This window comes from Calypte anna, chromosome 1 (assembly GCF_003957555.1).
Source record: "Calypte anna isolate BGI_N300 chromosome 1, bCalAnn1_v1.p, whole genome shotgun sequence".
NCBI classification, from domain to species: Eukaryota; Metazoa; Chordata; class Aves; order Apodiformes; family Trochilidae; genus Calypte; species Calypte anna.
The window spans coordinates 13,888,302-13,902,041 of record NC_044244.1 but is presented as its reverse complement, the minus strand read 5'-3'; the positions used below and the strand labels follow the sequence as shown (position 1 = coordinate 13,902,041).

At 38.1% G+C, this 13,740-nt stretch overlaps 1 protein-coding gene across 2 annotated transcripts in view; it reads left to right on the top strand.

The window, feature by feature from the left end:
• The window catches only part of NAMPT (nicotinamide phosphoribosyltransferase), a 28,627-nt gene extending 22,611 nt beyond the window's left edge, over positions 1-6,016 (top strand). For both annotated transcript variants that reach the window (XM_030463201.1, XM_030463194.1), the window contains 3 exons: positions 1,569-1,709; positions 1,860-1,994; positions 3,685-6,016. In XM_030463201.1, coding sequence (XP_030319061.1) covers positions 1,569-1,709; positions 1,860-1,994; positions 3,685-3,798 — 390 coding nt within the window. In that variant the 3' untranslated portion in view covers positions 3,799-6,016. The remainder of the gene's footprint in view (positions 1-1,568; positions 1,710-1,859; positions 1,995-3,684) is intronic.
• Positions 6,017-13,740: the final 7,724 nt, after the last annotated feature.

The window sequence follows — 13,740 nt, the reverse complement described above, 5'->3', positions numbered from 1 at the left end:
AGAACCTAGTCACCTGAATTTATATATTGCTTTTGTGCATGGTCACTATCTGAAAGGAAGTGATGACTACTGCTAAAATCCACAGGGCTGTCACATATTGAGGTAGGATTTGTTCCAGATAAAAAGCTTCCAAAGGGTTCCATTAAATGAGAGTCCTGGTTGTAGGGCCTGAGATTTGTTTCAATTGGCCCCATTGGTTGAGGCTGAGTAATCTGGTATAATTAGAATGAAGCAAACTCTCAGATGACATTTACACTGGGGAAATCTCTGCTAAAAATGTAGTGGGAAGGTGTTCAGAGCATGCCCTCAAGGTTATGGCTCTGCAGTCCACCTCTCCTGTTGGCTGGCCTCAGGCATTCAGGCTTTGAAGAGTACTTGTGAAGAGAGAGACTACATGTGACTAAAAGGATAAACAACATACTAGTGTGCTCTTTTGTTTATAATAGCTACCCATTTGCCACTGTCTGAACTTGGAATTGTCTTTTTCTTTTTTCCTCATGAAACTTTAATTTTGCCTTAGGTGTCCCTTTAAAAAAGTAGCTTGACATCAGTAACTCCTGGAACTGCCCTGTTCAGTGTTAATTGGCGTTTCATTTTTGATGCAGAAGGTTGAGACTACACAAAAGATTACCAGACTTCTGACAATGTTGATTTTTTAAATCTCTACACTCTTCCCCATAGATCATGTCATTCCATTCTGCTTCTTACCTTCCTTTTTTCTGAATAGATGTGATTTTGGTGTTTCACCCACTCTGAAGTTTTTTCACTCGCTTTTGTTAGTAAAATGGTTTGGAGATAGGAGTTGAAACACTCTTTTATTTGGGCTGTAAGCATAATTCCAGGGTAACAGGCTGGGGAAACAAATCTTGGCCATTTATGAGCATGATTAAACTAGCAGCCATTACTCCAGGCTAAAGGATATCATGTTTGTCTGGATAGAATGATGGTGGGAGGAAATTATATAGTAAGTTTTCATTTGACTGTTGATAGCAGTGCAGTTAACATTGATCTGTGCTGCCTGAGCAGGTGGCAAAGCACACTTATTGAGCAGCTTTATGTATCCCCATTGCCCATCATTAAAACTGCTAATTGAATTCTAGCTCACGTGATTTTCAGAACTGCTCTGTTGAAGTCACTGGTCAAAGTGGGTTATAATTTTCTGGAGAGGATGAGCAACATGACTGCTTTGTTTCAGTATACATGCTGTGCTCTGAGGTCTTCCTATAAATCTGAGAAATCAGAAATACACCTGTGAAGTCTTTAATTTTCTTCAGAGCTCTGATTGTCAGGGCATTGCATTGCTGTGCTACTTGAGTTTGGGAAGGACAAGTGCTAACATAAGAGTTTTAAAGCAAAACCTTTCTGTAATTATGCCATGCTATAATCACAAATAAAAATGCAAACAGCATGCCAAGTATTGACAGAATTGTTACATATAACTCCTGGAAACTGAATGTTAGTTGGTTTAATTGTCTGTAAAAGCATCTTGTTTAAGTAGTGTAAGATTTTTATGGAAAACTGGCATGGCCTAAAAGTATGCTCCATTATAGTTTTCTTTTTCTTACTAGATTGTGGAGGGAATGAAGAAGAATAAATGGAGTATTGAGAATATTGCCTTTGGGTCTGGTGGAGCTTTGTTGCAGAAGCTAACCAGAGATCTTTTAAACTGTTCCTTCAAATGCAGTTATGTGGTGACCAACGGTCTTGGGGTAAGTCTACTACTTATACCATGAGGCTTTAAACAGAGGCCTCTCTGCTTGAAAACCTTTGAGATTTCCTGTTACATGACCACCATCTGTATTAGGTACACATGCCCTAGGAAGACACTTTCCTTTTAAAACAATACTCTTTAATTTCAGGTAAATGTCTTCAAGGATCCAGTTGCTGATCCGAACAAAAGATCAAAGAAAGGCCGACTGTCGTTGCATAGGACACCAACTGGAGATTATGTGACACTTGAAGAAGGCAAGGGAGATCTGGAAGAGTATGGGCAGGTAGGAGTTTTCAAAATGTATTATGTTATTCTTCATGAAAAGATAGACTGAGAAAAAGCAGGTTAACTTAATTTCAGAATTATTTTCTTTATTGTCTTTCTGTTCAATTCCTGTCTTATTAACTCAGAGGTGTTCCCAGTGCCAAAATTCAGAAATAACAGAATGTTAGAATGCCAGTAGAATGTTTTGGATCCACAATAAAAGAGGCTGCTCTTTAGTTTGTCACCAGAAACAAGAGAACGTTGCTCTTTTCACCAAAATTAACATCTTAGTGTTACTGAATATATGCTAGCCAAGTAGTTTTGTATGGGTTATATTGCACAATTTGAGTAGTGACCTGAGTCAGGAGTGGAAGAAGAACAGACATAACTAAAATGTGCTTCTACTTCCCCACTGAGATTTTTAAATAGTTCCTTCAGGTTTTAATGCTCTGTATGTGGAGTGGTTGCCCAGTTTTCAAAAAAATAAGTTTAAACCAGGAATTCAGTTTCACTGTTAATACTTTACAATATCAAAATGAAATGCTATTATACTAAAATTAGCAAAAGCTTCGTGCTATCACAGACTTTCAGTTTTATCACTTGTTTTCAGAGTGCAAGCAATGAAATGTTTGCTTGCATGTTGAGTCTCTTCATGAATTAACATTATTGAAAATACTTAAACTTCACTCTAGCCTCTAGAAGCTGAAAACTTATGGACATGAGTTTTCTGGTATACAGAAGCACATTTGTGCTCTACTGGGCAGAGAGGTACTACTAGGCATGCTGCTTTATTCAACAGTAAGCATAAAACTGAGATCTCTGAGTAATTTCAAGACAAAGCAAACTGAGTTACATACACTGTAAATAATGTGCTCTGGGTGCAAAGATCTAAAAAAAATACTTTCAAAATTATATGTACACATACGGTTATGCTGAACATTCACATATATTATTCACATATATATTGCAAGACTTTGGCTCTGAAATTTATATATATATATAGTTCTTTCATTTTTGAAAGATGAAATAATTCATTAAGAAATTTTTGTTCTGGGATGTTAGAGATGTTTATTTGTGTGGTACAGGTTCTGAGGCTCTCTGGGAAATAACAGGGAAATGTGCTCTTCTGGAAGCCCATTTCCCTGAAGCCACACATCCTTGTATTAAGGATGTCCTTGGTCATTAAGCAAAGCAACTAAAATTTTTTTGCTAACTTTTTTCTACAAAGCTGTGCTTATTGCTCTTTCAGTGTGCTGCTTGCAAGCACTGTTTTACAAAACGTGTGCAATGGGGATTGTGAAAAAAGATTAGTTGGGTTTGGTTTTTTTTCATAGTTCATGTGAAGGGAGTAAAGATTTCATTTAAACCTCTGTAGTTGAATGGTGTTTAGTTGGTTGAGTTCTGCCTTTCTTACTACCTGCTCCAATAAGGCACCCTTTGAGTGTATGTATTTGGCTTTTGCTATACATGGACAACTCACTGTAGGCATTACTGAGCACTTCTGTCTGTGCACAGGATGGCCTAAATCCTTTCTTCTGATTGCCTGTTAGCAAAAGGTGTCAGAAGCAGCTGTAAAGATTTAGTATCTTGATAGTCTGAATCCCCAGTCTTACTAAGTTTGATTTGGATGCTTGCTCTTGAGTTTGTAAAACCTATATTTTTGTTCATTTGCCAAATCACTCTTGCTAAACCAGTGATATTTCTTGCAGGATCTCCTTCATACAGTATTTAAGAATGGGAAGGTAACAAAGTCATATTCATTTGATGAAGTCAGACAAAATGCCAGCCTGAAGAACAGTGAACTAGAAATGACGTCTCACTAAGTTTCATTCCATGTCTGTGTATGTGTGTGTATAACAAGTGTGTACTGCATAGCTACTGGGTTTGTTGTACAGATTTGTGTGTTTGTGTTTTATGACATTGTAGCCAAATTATTTGTTGGTTTATGGACATACTGCCCTATCTTTTGCCAGTCTTTAGAGAAGATGAAATTAAAAAATGGTACTTACATTGTAAAACATATTTAATGCTAAAGTGTGCTTTTTAGGGCCCTTTGCCACTTAGTGATTCAATCTGGTATTGATCTTTTCACAAATGAGCCAGAGCTGAGAAACTTTTTTATATATAACAGAATATCACAAAATGGATTTACATAAAATTATCATAATTGCTTTATGTTTATATTTAACTTGTATTTTTGTACAAACAAGATTGTGTAAAATATATTTAAAGTTTCAATAATTAAGTCTTTCCAACTTTTCATGATTTTTATGAGCACAGACTTTCAAGAAAATACTTGGTGGGGGGGAAATCCATTGCCTTTTGTCCATTAATCAGCAAATAAAACATGGCCTTAAAGTTTGTTGTGACATTGTACCATTTGATGACTAAATCAGGACTCGTATCTCCTTAAGATCCTATAGAATTGCTGACCTCACCATTTCTTGTAGCTGTCTGTATTAGTAAATCTGCATTAAAGAAAATTACTGTTCTTACTAGAAGGCTTAGGTACTACAGACCTTGCTGGCATGGTAAGGTATGTAAATGAAATGCCAAATTTGAAAGGTTTCTCTACTGCAACTTAACTTGCCAAGTTTATCCCACTTGGTATATGCACCTCAATATTTTAAGAGTAAAGTTTTAAAGAGATCTCTTCCACTATAGAATATATGTGTAAAATACTGAAATATGGAAGCGGTGTATTTTAAAGTAATTACACTTCTGGGTTTATTTTTCATATACTGTAAGTGACATGACTTTAAAGCAAAATACTGGACTGGGTAGTGCACTTTTTTACTTTTTTGTATTTTTTTCATTGATTTGCCTTTTGTCAGACTGGATGTTAAATTGTAAAAATGTTTAACTATTTTTGTTAACAACTTGAATAAAAGTTTATGTTAGCCAAACTCCTACATGAATGGCAGACCTGTTTCCCCTTCTTGCCCCGTTGGGGTGAGGAGGGGCTTTTGTTGTGCAGAGGGGCACTGTAAAATAAGTTTGAGAGATAATTTTGAACAGTCTGCACTTGATTGTATTTGCTCTCTGCATAGGCTTGATTTGAATATCTGCTGGAAAACAAACTTTGAGGATTTTATTTGAGAAGCTATGTAGTAACCTCTGAAGTGTTTGATTGTACTGTAGGATGGCTCTCACTAGAAAAGTACCTCCCTTACCTACCAACTGCAAAAAGTAAATGGCTCCTGTGTTATGCTGGTGATCAATTATCAGCCAATGGCTTAATATATTGATGTAATTAATGCTTCTAATTAGTAAATTATGTTACAGCAAAATGTTAGGGGTCCTCTAAATAATTTAAGCCTACAGAATTTTATAAGACATGCTTTTAAAGGAAGATTGAAAAGCCATAATTCATTGTTCTTATTCTCTTGCCAAAAAGGGCCACATCAAAGTACCCGTAATGTTTCCAGGGTTTGTGATTAAGATGTTTATGCCCAGTCTCAATAGTTCTTGTTAATGAAAACTTGTTTTCCACTTGTAGTGTATGTAGTTATACATTTAGGTGATGTATTGTTTCAAAAATAGAGCTTTAGTAAGACTCGAAATGCTGACCTTTCACACTGAGAAACTGCCTTCCCTTTGCTATTAATGATATTGTTTGTATTTGGCCAGGAAATATATTAAATCCGGACCTAGGAGATCAGTAGCAGGTAAATAGTACAGAGCCTATTTCACTCCTCCACGTGTATTAGGGAACTTTATGATGTATGGTTTAAAAAAGAAAACAATAAAGTAAATGCTGCTTTCATTCTGTACCAATAAAAATTTTGATAACTATTGACTACCCATAACGGATATTTTTGTACTTGAGAACTGAGGATATACTGTGGAAGCACTGTTTTCTTGTGTACCATGAAATACATTAGTAATTGTTCAGTATTGTCTAAAGTTTTTAGCTTATTAGTTGGAGACTTGAAGCAAGTTGTCTACTTGTGCATGTCACTTTCAGAAAGTTGTCATGTCACTCATTTTATTAAATGTTAATCTATTTAAAAAGAAGAAAAAAAAAAAAAAAAGACAAAACCACCTGGTGCTATTCAGACCTGAATACATGTCTCTGTGTTTGGCAGTTTGACGTTCTGGGCATCAAGGAGTTGACAGAAATTACTTCAGTGCTTGAACCATGCAATATCCTAATTCTTCCACATGAAAGCAAACAGCATGTTGAAGTTTGCTTTAAATTGCTAGATTTGTAGTCATTGTTATATTTGAATTATCCCCATTTCATAATATAATACAGTATTTGTATTTTAAAATAGGAATTTGGAATTTTGTGTTGATACTCTTATTTGTAACCATATTTAGCATATGAAATAGGTTTTATAAGACTATTTTTTTCTTGAGGTGCATGATTATGAAAAGATGCTTTTTTTGGTACTTTGAAAGATCTGAGGAGAGAACAGAAGAGTACTTAACTGTTTGGTTTGCCAAAATCAAAACAAAGCTTAAACAGTTTATTCTTATAGGTTTTTACATTCCTTCTTAACCTGTTTAGTGAAGAAGAAATATTCCTCACTTAAATCCTCTGTTAAAGTAATTTTAATGTACTTGGCATCAAATACAAGTATGTAATACACATGGAAATAAAGTTTAGTTCTGGCAGTGAAAACAATAGCAATTTGACTGTGTCTTAAAGTTGCGATGTTCGGCATCAGATTTCATTCCTGGGCACTTTGTTGCCAAGCACAGACTGGAACACGGCTCTGCTGTCAGTACAGCCCTCAGCAGGAGAGCTGCTCAGCTGGCTTACACCCTGCTTGTGGTTGAGTGACTGAATTTACAGCCAGCTCTGTTCTAGAGAAGGGCGTTTTTTAGGGTGTGAGCACATCTGTGCTTCAGCCTCTTCGCTTGATTGTGCTTAAAAATGTGATTGAATTTTATATAAGGACTTACCCTCTATCTTTCACATAATCCTTTCTCAAATAAAGACTTAAGTCTCATTTACTTCTAAAGCTACTAAAAATGCTTGTTTTAAAGACACATTAAACAAAGATGTCGTGGCCTTCTATTCACTGCAGTATCTGTCAAAAAATGTCAGCTCTTCAACAGAGAATGTCTCATGTCCCTTTGTACAGGATTTTAAGAACTGAAAGAAGTTACACTTTTAACCCTTGCATAACTTTAAATTGCAGATAGTACCTTACAAACAGATGCTGTTAGTATGGGTGTATAAGGCACCTCCTATAAAGATTATTTACCATCATTTGTTTCCAGTCCCCTTGAGTCATACTCTAATATAAAAAGGGGCTTCTGTAGCCTACAGGAATGTCCTGTTGGCATTTGAATTTAAAGTCTGTTATGGTATCTTTACAGTGAATGTGCACAACTTAAGTGGTAGGCAGACCTCTTCCTTCTTTCTATGCTGGTAAAAATCTCCAGCTACAACACTCCAGCTTTTCTCTCCCTTATCAGCCTTTGTGAAAGTTAAAAATTGGTGTTAATGGCGTGTATGTGGTGTCATGTGGTGTATGTGGCTCCCAAATCATCATGCAAAGGAGTCTGCAGGGAAATTCTAGGCCTTTGACTGCAAGAAAAGGCAAAGAACACAAAGGAGTCTCCATGTGTCCTATAATTCTACTGTAATAAATAGTATCTGTGCTGGGCTGCTCAAGGCAGGCACTGTGAGCGTGCATTTGAGCAATGGTTATTGCATCTGCCTCATAATATAGGGGATTTCTTTGTCCTGGAGAGCTCCATCAAGGTCCTGTAGGTGCACACGTCTGTGAAATTTGTAAACACCTGAGTGAAAGATGATCCTCTTGCTTTAATCCTACTGGACAGAGGCAGCATATATAGAGAGCTGCATGCCTTCTAAGTAACCTGGTGATCAAAATAAGGAAATACCTACACTGAAGATGCTCAGTGAAGTCATACTTACTGAAATCATAGTTGTCTGCCATGGATGTTACGTTAATTTTTTTTCGCTGCTTTACTAGTAGCAGCACAGCTGACCTTGTTAATGATTTTGAAACACCCTTCACAGTTATCTAAAGAAGTCTGGGTTTAAATCATGTAAAGGATGAAAAGCACTCAGCAATAGAACATTTGCAGGAAATATTTTCCTGTGGCACAGTATTTTGTTGAAAGCTACACTGATTCTGCTGTAACATAGCCCAGAGCATTTCAATGGGAATGAAATCAGCAGGATTCTCCTCAAGTAATGTATTTTGTTCCATATCAGTTCCTTACTAATCTTTATCTGAGTATTCCTAACTTCTTTTTATCTGAGTACTCCTTACTCCTTTTTAAATAGAATTTCTACAATTCTCAATTTATGGTGAGGCTTCCCCAGACTCAGAATTGCAGACCTTTTCCACTCCTGGCTGGAGCAAAGAGGTCTCCCAAGTATTAAGAGAGAGCCATCGTGCTTCCAGCAATGTTTTTGCTTCCCTCTTATACAGCTCTAGAAGAGCAAGTTTAGTGTTTGTTTGGCTTTGAACAAAAAATCAGAATATTTGGTTGTATAATTCCTTTTTTTCCCCAGCAATTTAGATTTAATCTAAAATAGTTCAAGCTGTTTGTAGATCACCAGATATATATATATATATATATGTACACAAGCACACTCCATATTATTAGTATATGTAACCATTTACATTATGCATCATTGCATAGTATTGATCTATGAGATGTGCAAATCTGATTCTTGATGGTTGTTCCTATGCTTGTGTCAAGTAAGCATTCTGTATATAGCCAGGTAGTGATGAATTATTGAAAATGGGTCCTGAATTTTCTATAATTACAGTACTTAAGAAATTTGAGTGGTTAGTTAAAGAATGAATGGCTGGATGGTCCTCATTTGTTTAGGCCATTAGTCTAGTCATCTAAAGCTTTAACATCAGCTCTTTTATGCAAAAGGACATGAGGAAAGTTATTTTACAATGGCTGAGTATTTCTATCACCAAAATTAAAATTAATAAAAGTAATGTACCTATCAGACCAACTGTATGGACTCCAAGCCTTGTATCTTCTAAGGTAAAGTTAAGAACATTGGTCTCAAACATCCCTTTCTCACAGAAGGGAGAAGAAAAAAAGCTCAGAGCATTTGGGATGTGGTTTCCTCATCTTTCTGATTAAAGGACAAGGCTGGCCATACCCTTTGAAGGAAGTTTTCCCTCTCCCAAAAGATGCAACCCTACTTTAAGCAAAAGGAATAGTGGCTCGTTGGTGGATGTGTCAGAAGGATGACATACCCCAGCAATTTAAGAGGATAATCTCTGGGCAAAATGGCTTTGGGTAGAGATATGTCTGTAAGTCACAGAAAGGTCAGAGCACGACAGCTAATCTCTCTCTGGTGAGGGTGCCTCCTCGTGATTTCTGTCTCAGCTGAGCAGGTTCAAGTCTATCCCATAATCTGCTGTGAAAACATTGCGGCTGTTCAACCAAAACAGAGTGCTGCTGTGGCCCTGTGACAACAAAGCAGTGGTCTGTTCATGTGCCCCAGCCCAACCTTAATCCATTTTTCAAGGCCTGTAGCTACTTGTTAAGCCAAATGCCAGTGACAGACTTATTAAAACTACTGTTCTTCCCACACTCTGTGGGGCTTGCAGCCTCACCCCCTGCACTGTTTCTTGAAGACCATTATTTGCTTTTATTGCAGCTCTAGAGCTCCAGAAGATAATGAGGAAGATTTCACCTCTGTACAAGGTTTTGTAATCTTTACACTTTCAGACAAATAGCTTCACAGAGTAAAGCCAAAAGAGAAAGGTATCTCTGCTGCCTTTCACATCCAGAGTTGTGACTGTAAAAATGTTAACAGACGTGAGAATGTGGCAAAACTAAGAATTTGTTCTTACAGATTGGTTAGCTTATAAAAGGCATATACTGACATATGCTTATAATTCTTACAGTAATTACTCAAAACACTTTAGCTTGGTTTCTTCAGGTGCTTCTTGACTCACCAGTCTCAGCCAGATTCTACATGGTTAATGTGCAGTTAATCCCATCAGAGATATGTAATGTGCTCTGGCACTTTACATATCAAGACAAACTGCTCATATATAGAGAGACCACTACAGTGGGTCTTGTGTCAGCTGAGAAAGTCCAGTGCTGCATGAAAGTCCATGTCCTGCTACAATCCTAGACCCTGGAGTCAAAAGAATTTTGGTGTGTCTATTTCAGCTACAATTCTGCTTATAGATGTGGAGAGTATTCCCGTGGCTTTTTTGTTGTAAGAAACCATGTATGTGTTCTATATCTGGTCTGTTTTTTACAGCCCATACTGCATTAGGCAAGACCTCAACAGAGTTTCATTCGTTTCTTCCATGTTACAGCAGGGTTATGCCCAAAGGCATTTTGAGACAAGAACCCCTATGGTTATTGAATATGTGATGTGCTGTAAGCCAGCATGAGAAGAGCAAGTGGCTTTGTTGGTTGTCATATGATTATAAATAATAATTCCTTCCCAAGTGAATGCTTTGCTGCAAATGATGTTGTTGTAACACTGCAGCAAAGGCACAGGGATCAAGATGCATGTGTGCTGAGGCAGCCTCTGCTTCACACAGGGAATTTGGAAAGCACCACTCTGACCAAGAAGCCATGCTTAGTTTTCCTATAGTGGGATAAAGCTCTTGTTATAGTCTTCATTCTTTTCTAGTGTTTGAACTGTCTGGGTTTGGCTTTTGATTTTTTATTTTTTGGTTGGCTGGTTGGTTGGTTTTAGTGCAGTTGAGCTTTTTACTGGCATTTTTAAGAAGCTATTTTTTAATAACCTCAGGATTTTGTATTTAAGTGGTAGTAGGTGAAACTAAACACATTATTTCATGCATCAGGTTAGGATTCTTCTTCCCTGTGTGCATCAGTTACTGTTTATTCAGAATTTCGTCTCCCATTTTAAGTCACAATCACTATGTTTCTGAAGGCCCTTTTGCAGTTCTTCAGAACCAGCTCCCATCTTTAATATCCTGAGTAACTCAGCACCTTGAGCAAACTATCATGTACTTACTCATCCTTCTCTAGATTGTTTAACAACGTTGAGCAGCATGAGTTTCAGCAGAGATCACTAAGTGGCATTTCACAGTCCCTGTGAAAACTGAGTATTTTTCCTACACTGCTTTCTGTCCTTTGATCAACTTTGTATCCTTGTGAGGACCTCCCCTTATTTCTCAAAATTTCTTAGCTTCCTTCAAGACTTGATTGGAAAGTTTGTTTAATGCCTTTTTGAAATTAAAGTAGGTTATACCAGTCTTCTCCTTCAAAGGACTTCAAAGAAAGTAACTCTCTTGTACCTCTCATGTGGAGTCTTTCACAGGAGTTTAAATTGGTTCCTGCCACTGTGATTTCAAAGCTAAGCTTGTCCACCTTCAACATCCAGCCCCTTGGCTTTTCTATGTCTATGTCTGCAAAATCAAAAGTCTTTTGAAAATTTGGAAAATCTGACTCCAGCCAACTCAGGGAGTTTGTTCTCTTGCTGTCTTTGCCATGTTGCAATCCGGGTCTCAGTGGCAAATGGCACAATGCTAACAAGATTCTGCAGTTTTATTCTTGTGTTGACAGGTGCCTGTTTCAGTGGAGTGCCTTGGGATAAGAACAGCAGGAAGCCATTAGGACCAATCTGTTCTTCAGGTCTGAATTGAAGAGGGACAGTCACTAAGTGACAGACCAACTTGTGGGAGGCTTGTCACCTGGTGATACTTCTCAGGGACTTGCAGGAGGAAAGCTGCATGTTATAAGGGAGACAACCTCACCAGCCACTTCATAAGAAATTTTATCTGAGCTAGAAGCAGAGAGAACATTGTCTACACACTGCTCATCTGAGAACTTCGCTGTGGTTTAACCTGGCAGGCAGCTGAACACCACACAGCTGTTTACTCACTCCCCTGCAGAGGGATGGGGGAGAGAATCAGAAAAATGATAAAACTCTTGGGTTGAGATAAAGACAGTTAAATAGGACAGAAAGGGGAGGGGAAATGATAATAATGATAAAAGAATAGACAAAATAAAAGATGCACAATACAATTTGCAATTGCTCACCACTCACTGACTGATGCCCAGCCAGTCCCCAGCAGACGCTGCCACCCCCTGGCCAACTCCCCCTCAGTTTTATTGTTCAGCGTGTCCCCCATGATGTCATCAAATGGCATGGAATAGCCCTTTGGCCAGCTGTCCTGGATGTGCCCCCTTCCCCCCCCAGCTCTTGTGCACCTGCAGCCTCCTCACTGACAGGGAACTATGAGAACCTGAGAAGTCTCTAAGTGTAGGCACTGCTGGCAGCAGCTGAAGCATCATTACGTTATCAACATCCCTCTCAACCTAAATCAAAAATGATACCAGCTACTAGGAAGAAAATTAACTCCCTCCCAGCCAAAACCAGGGCAGACTTCAAAATGTTCATGTTTTCTATAATGTAGTCTGGGTTAGCCCAGAGTACTTGGAAAACAGAGGCTAGAAAATGCATGTAATAGCCCTGTTCATTATTTTGACTAAATAACTATCTTACACTATCAAGGTTCTGTGAACATGGCTCAAGTGCTAAAAAAAACCAAAACAGATATGTAAACCTGTTCATCTTTATATTTGCAATGAAGGTAACTACTGAGGTGCCTCTGGTGTACCTGCAGGGCACGAAGTGAGCTCTGGCAAATTGGTCTTTGACCTACACTGACCTTACAGGGATCACATAAATGCAAGTATATATATATATATATATAAACATAGATATATATTACACACACAAACATGCAGTCTATCTATACATGCATAGAGAGGTCTAAGTATAGATGTGTATGTATTCTAACTATAGAAGAAAATGTCCATAAAGACTTAAATACATTCTAATAGTGCTCTTTCAGGGGCTGTGGTCTTTCACAAACTCTGCATACAGGGATCTTTGCCCTATTTCTTCCTGATAGTTCCATTTTATACGTGAACGGGTTGTGTAAGCAGCCTTTTGAGTCACCACCTGACTGGCAGCTTATGCTGAAATGATCATCTATGATTACTCCTAAATCTGTCTCTGAGTTGTTGCTTGCCAAGACAGTCTGCGTGTCTGTCTAGTGTTGTGTAAGTTGGCATTTAGCTACCTGCCAGTGGATGTCATGGGACCATGACCAGGCAAGTCAGGTTTGCATAACAGTAACCTGTCTTTGTCTCTCTTTATTACCCTCCAATTCAAGTCTTCCATGGGCTTTATCAGCAGAATTTCAACTCTATTGTCTAGTTCACCAATAAACAAACTGAATTGTGGCAAGACCCCAACCCTTTGGCATCACATGCTAACCATGGCTGTACACATTGATGATTCTCAACGATCAATATTTTGAGATCAGTGAAAGAACAATGGAACCAATCCATGTGGTTAATTACCTGGTAATTCCACATTGCTGAAGATTTAAAAACCAAATGCAGTGCTGTGCTATAGCCATGAAGGAATTCACATTGCATTTTCTTTATTCAGCAGACCTTCAACTCCACCATTAAAAAGACAGCAGCCCTGGTTAGTGCCCTTTGTCAGTACATCAGCAAAGTGCTCTGAACTGACAGGTTATAGACCACCAGCATCTCCATTTAGAATCCCCTTCTCTCTTCAGCTGTGAGCAGGAAGTGCTGCCAACAGGATCCTGGTTTGTACTGCAATGCCTAATGATTACCTTTAGGTAAGAAACAGGCTGGAAATATTTGTCTGGAGAAAACACAGTCACAGGGAAGAAGTGGGATCCATGTGTTAGCTGGGTAAAGTCACAGGAGAAGCAGGAAACATCACCCTGGGAATGTCCTGTCCAGCACAGCTCCAATTTGGCAGTTTGTCC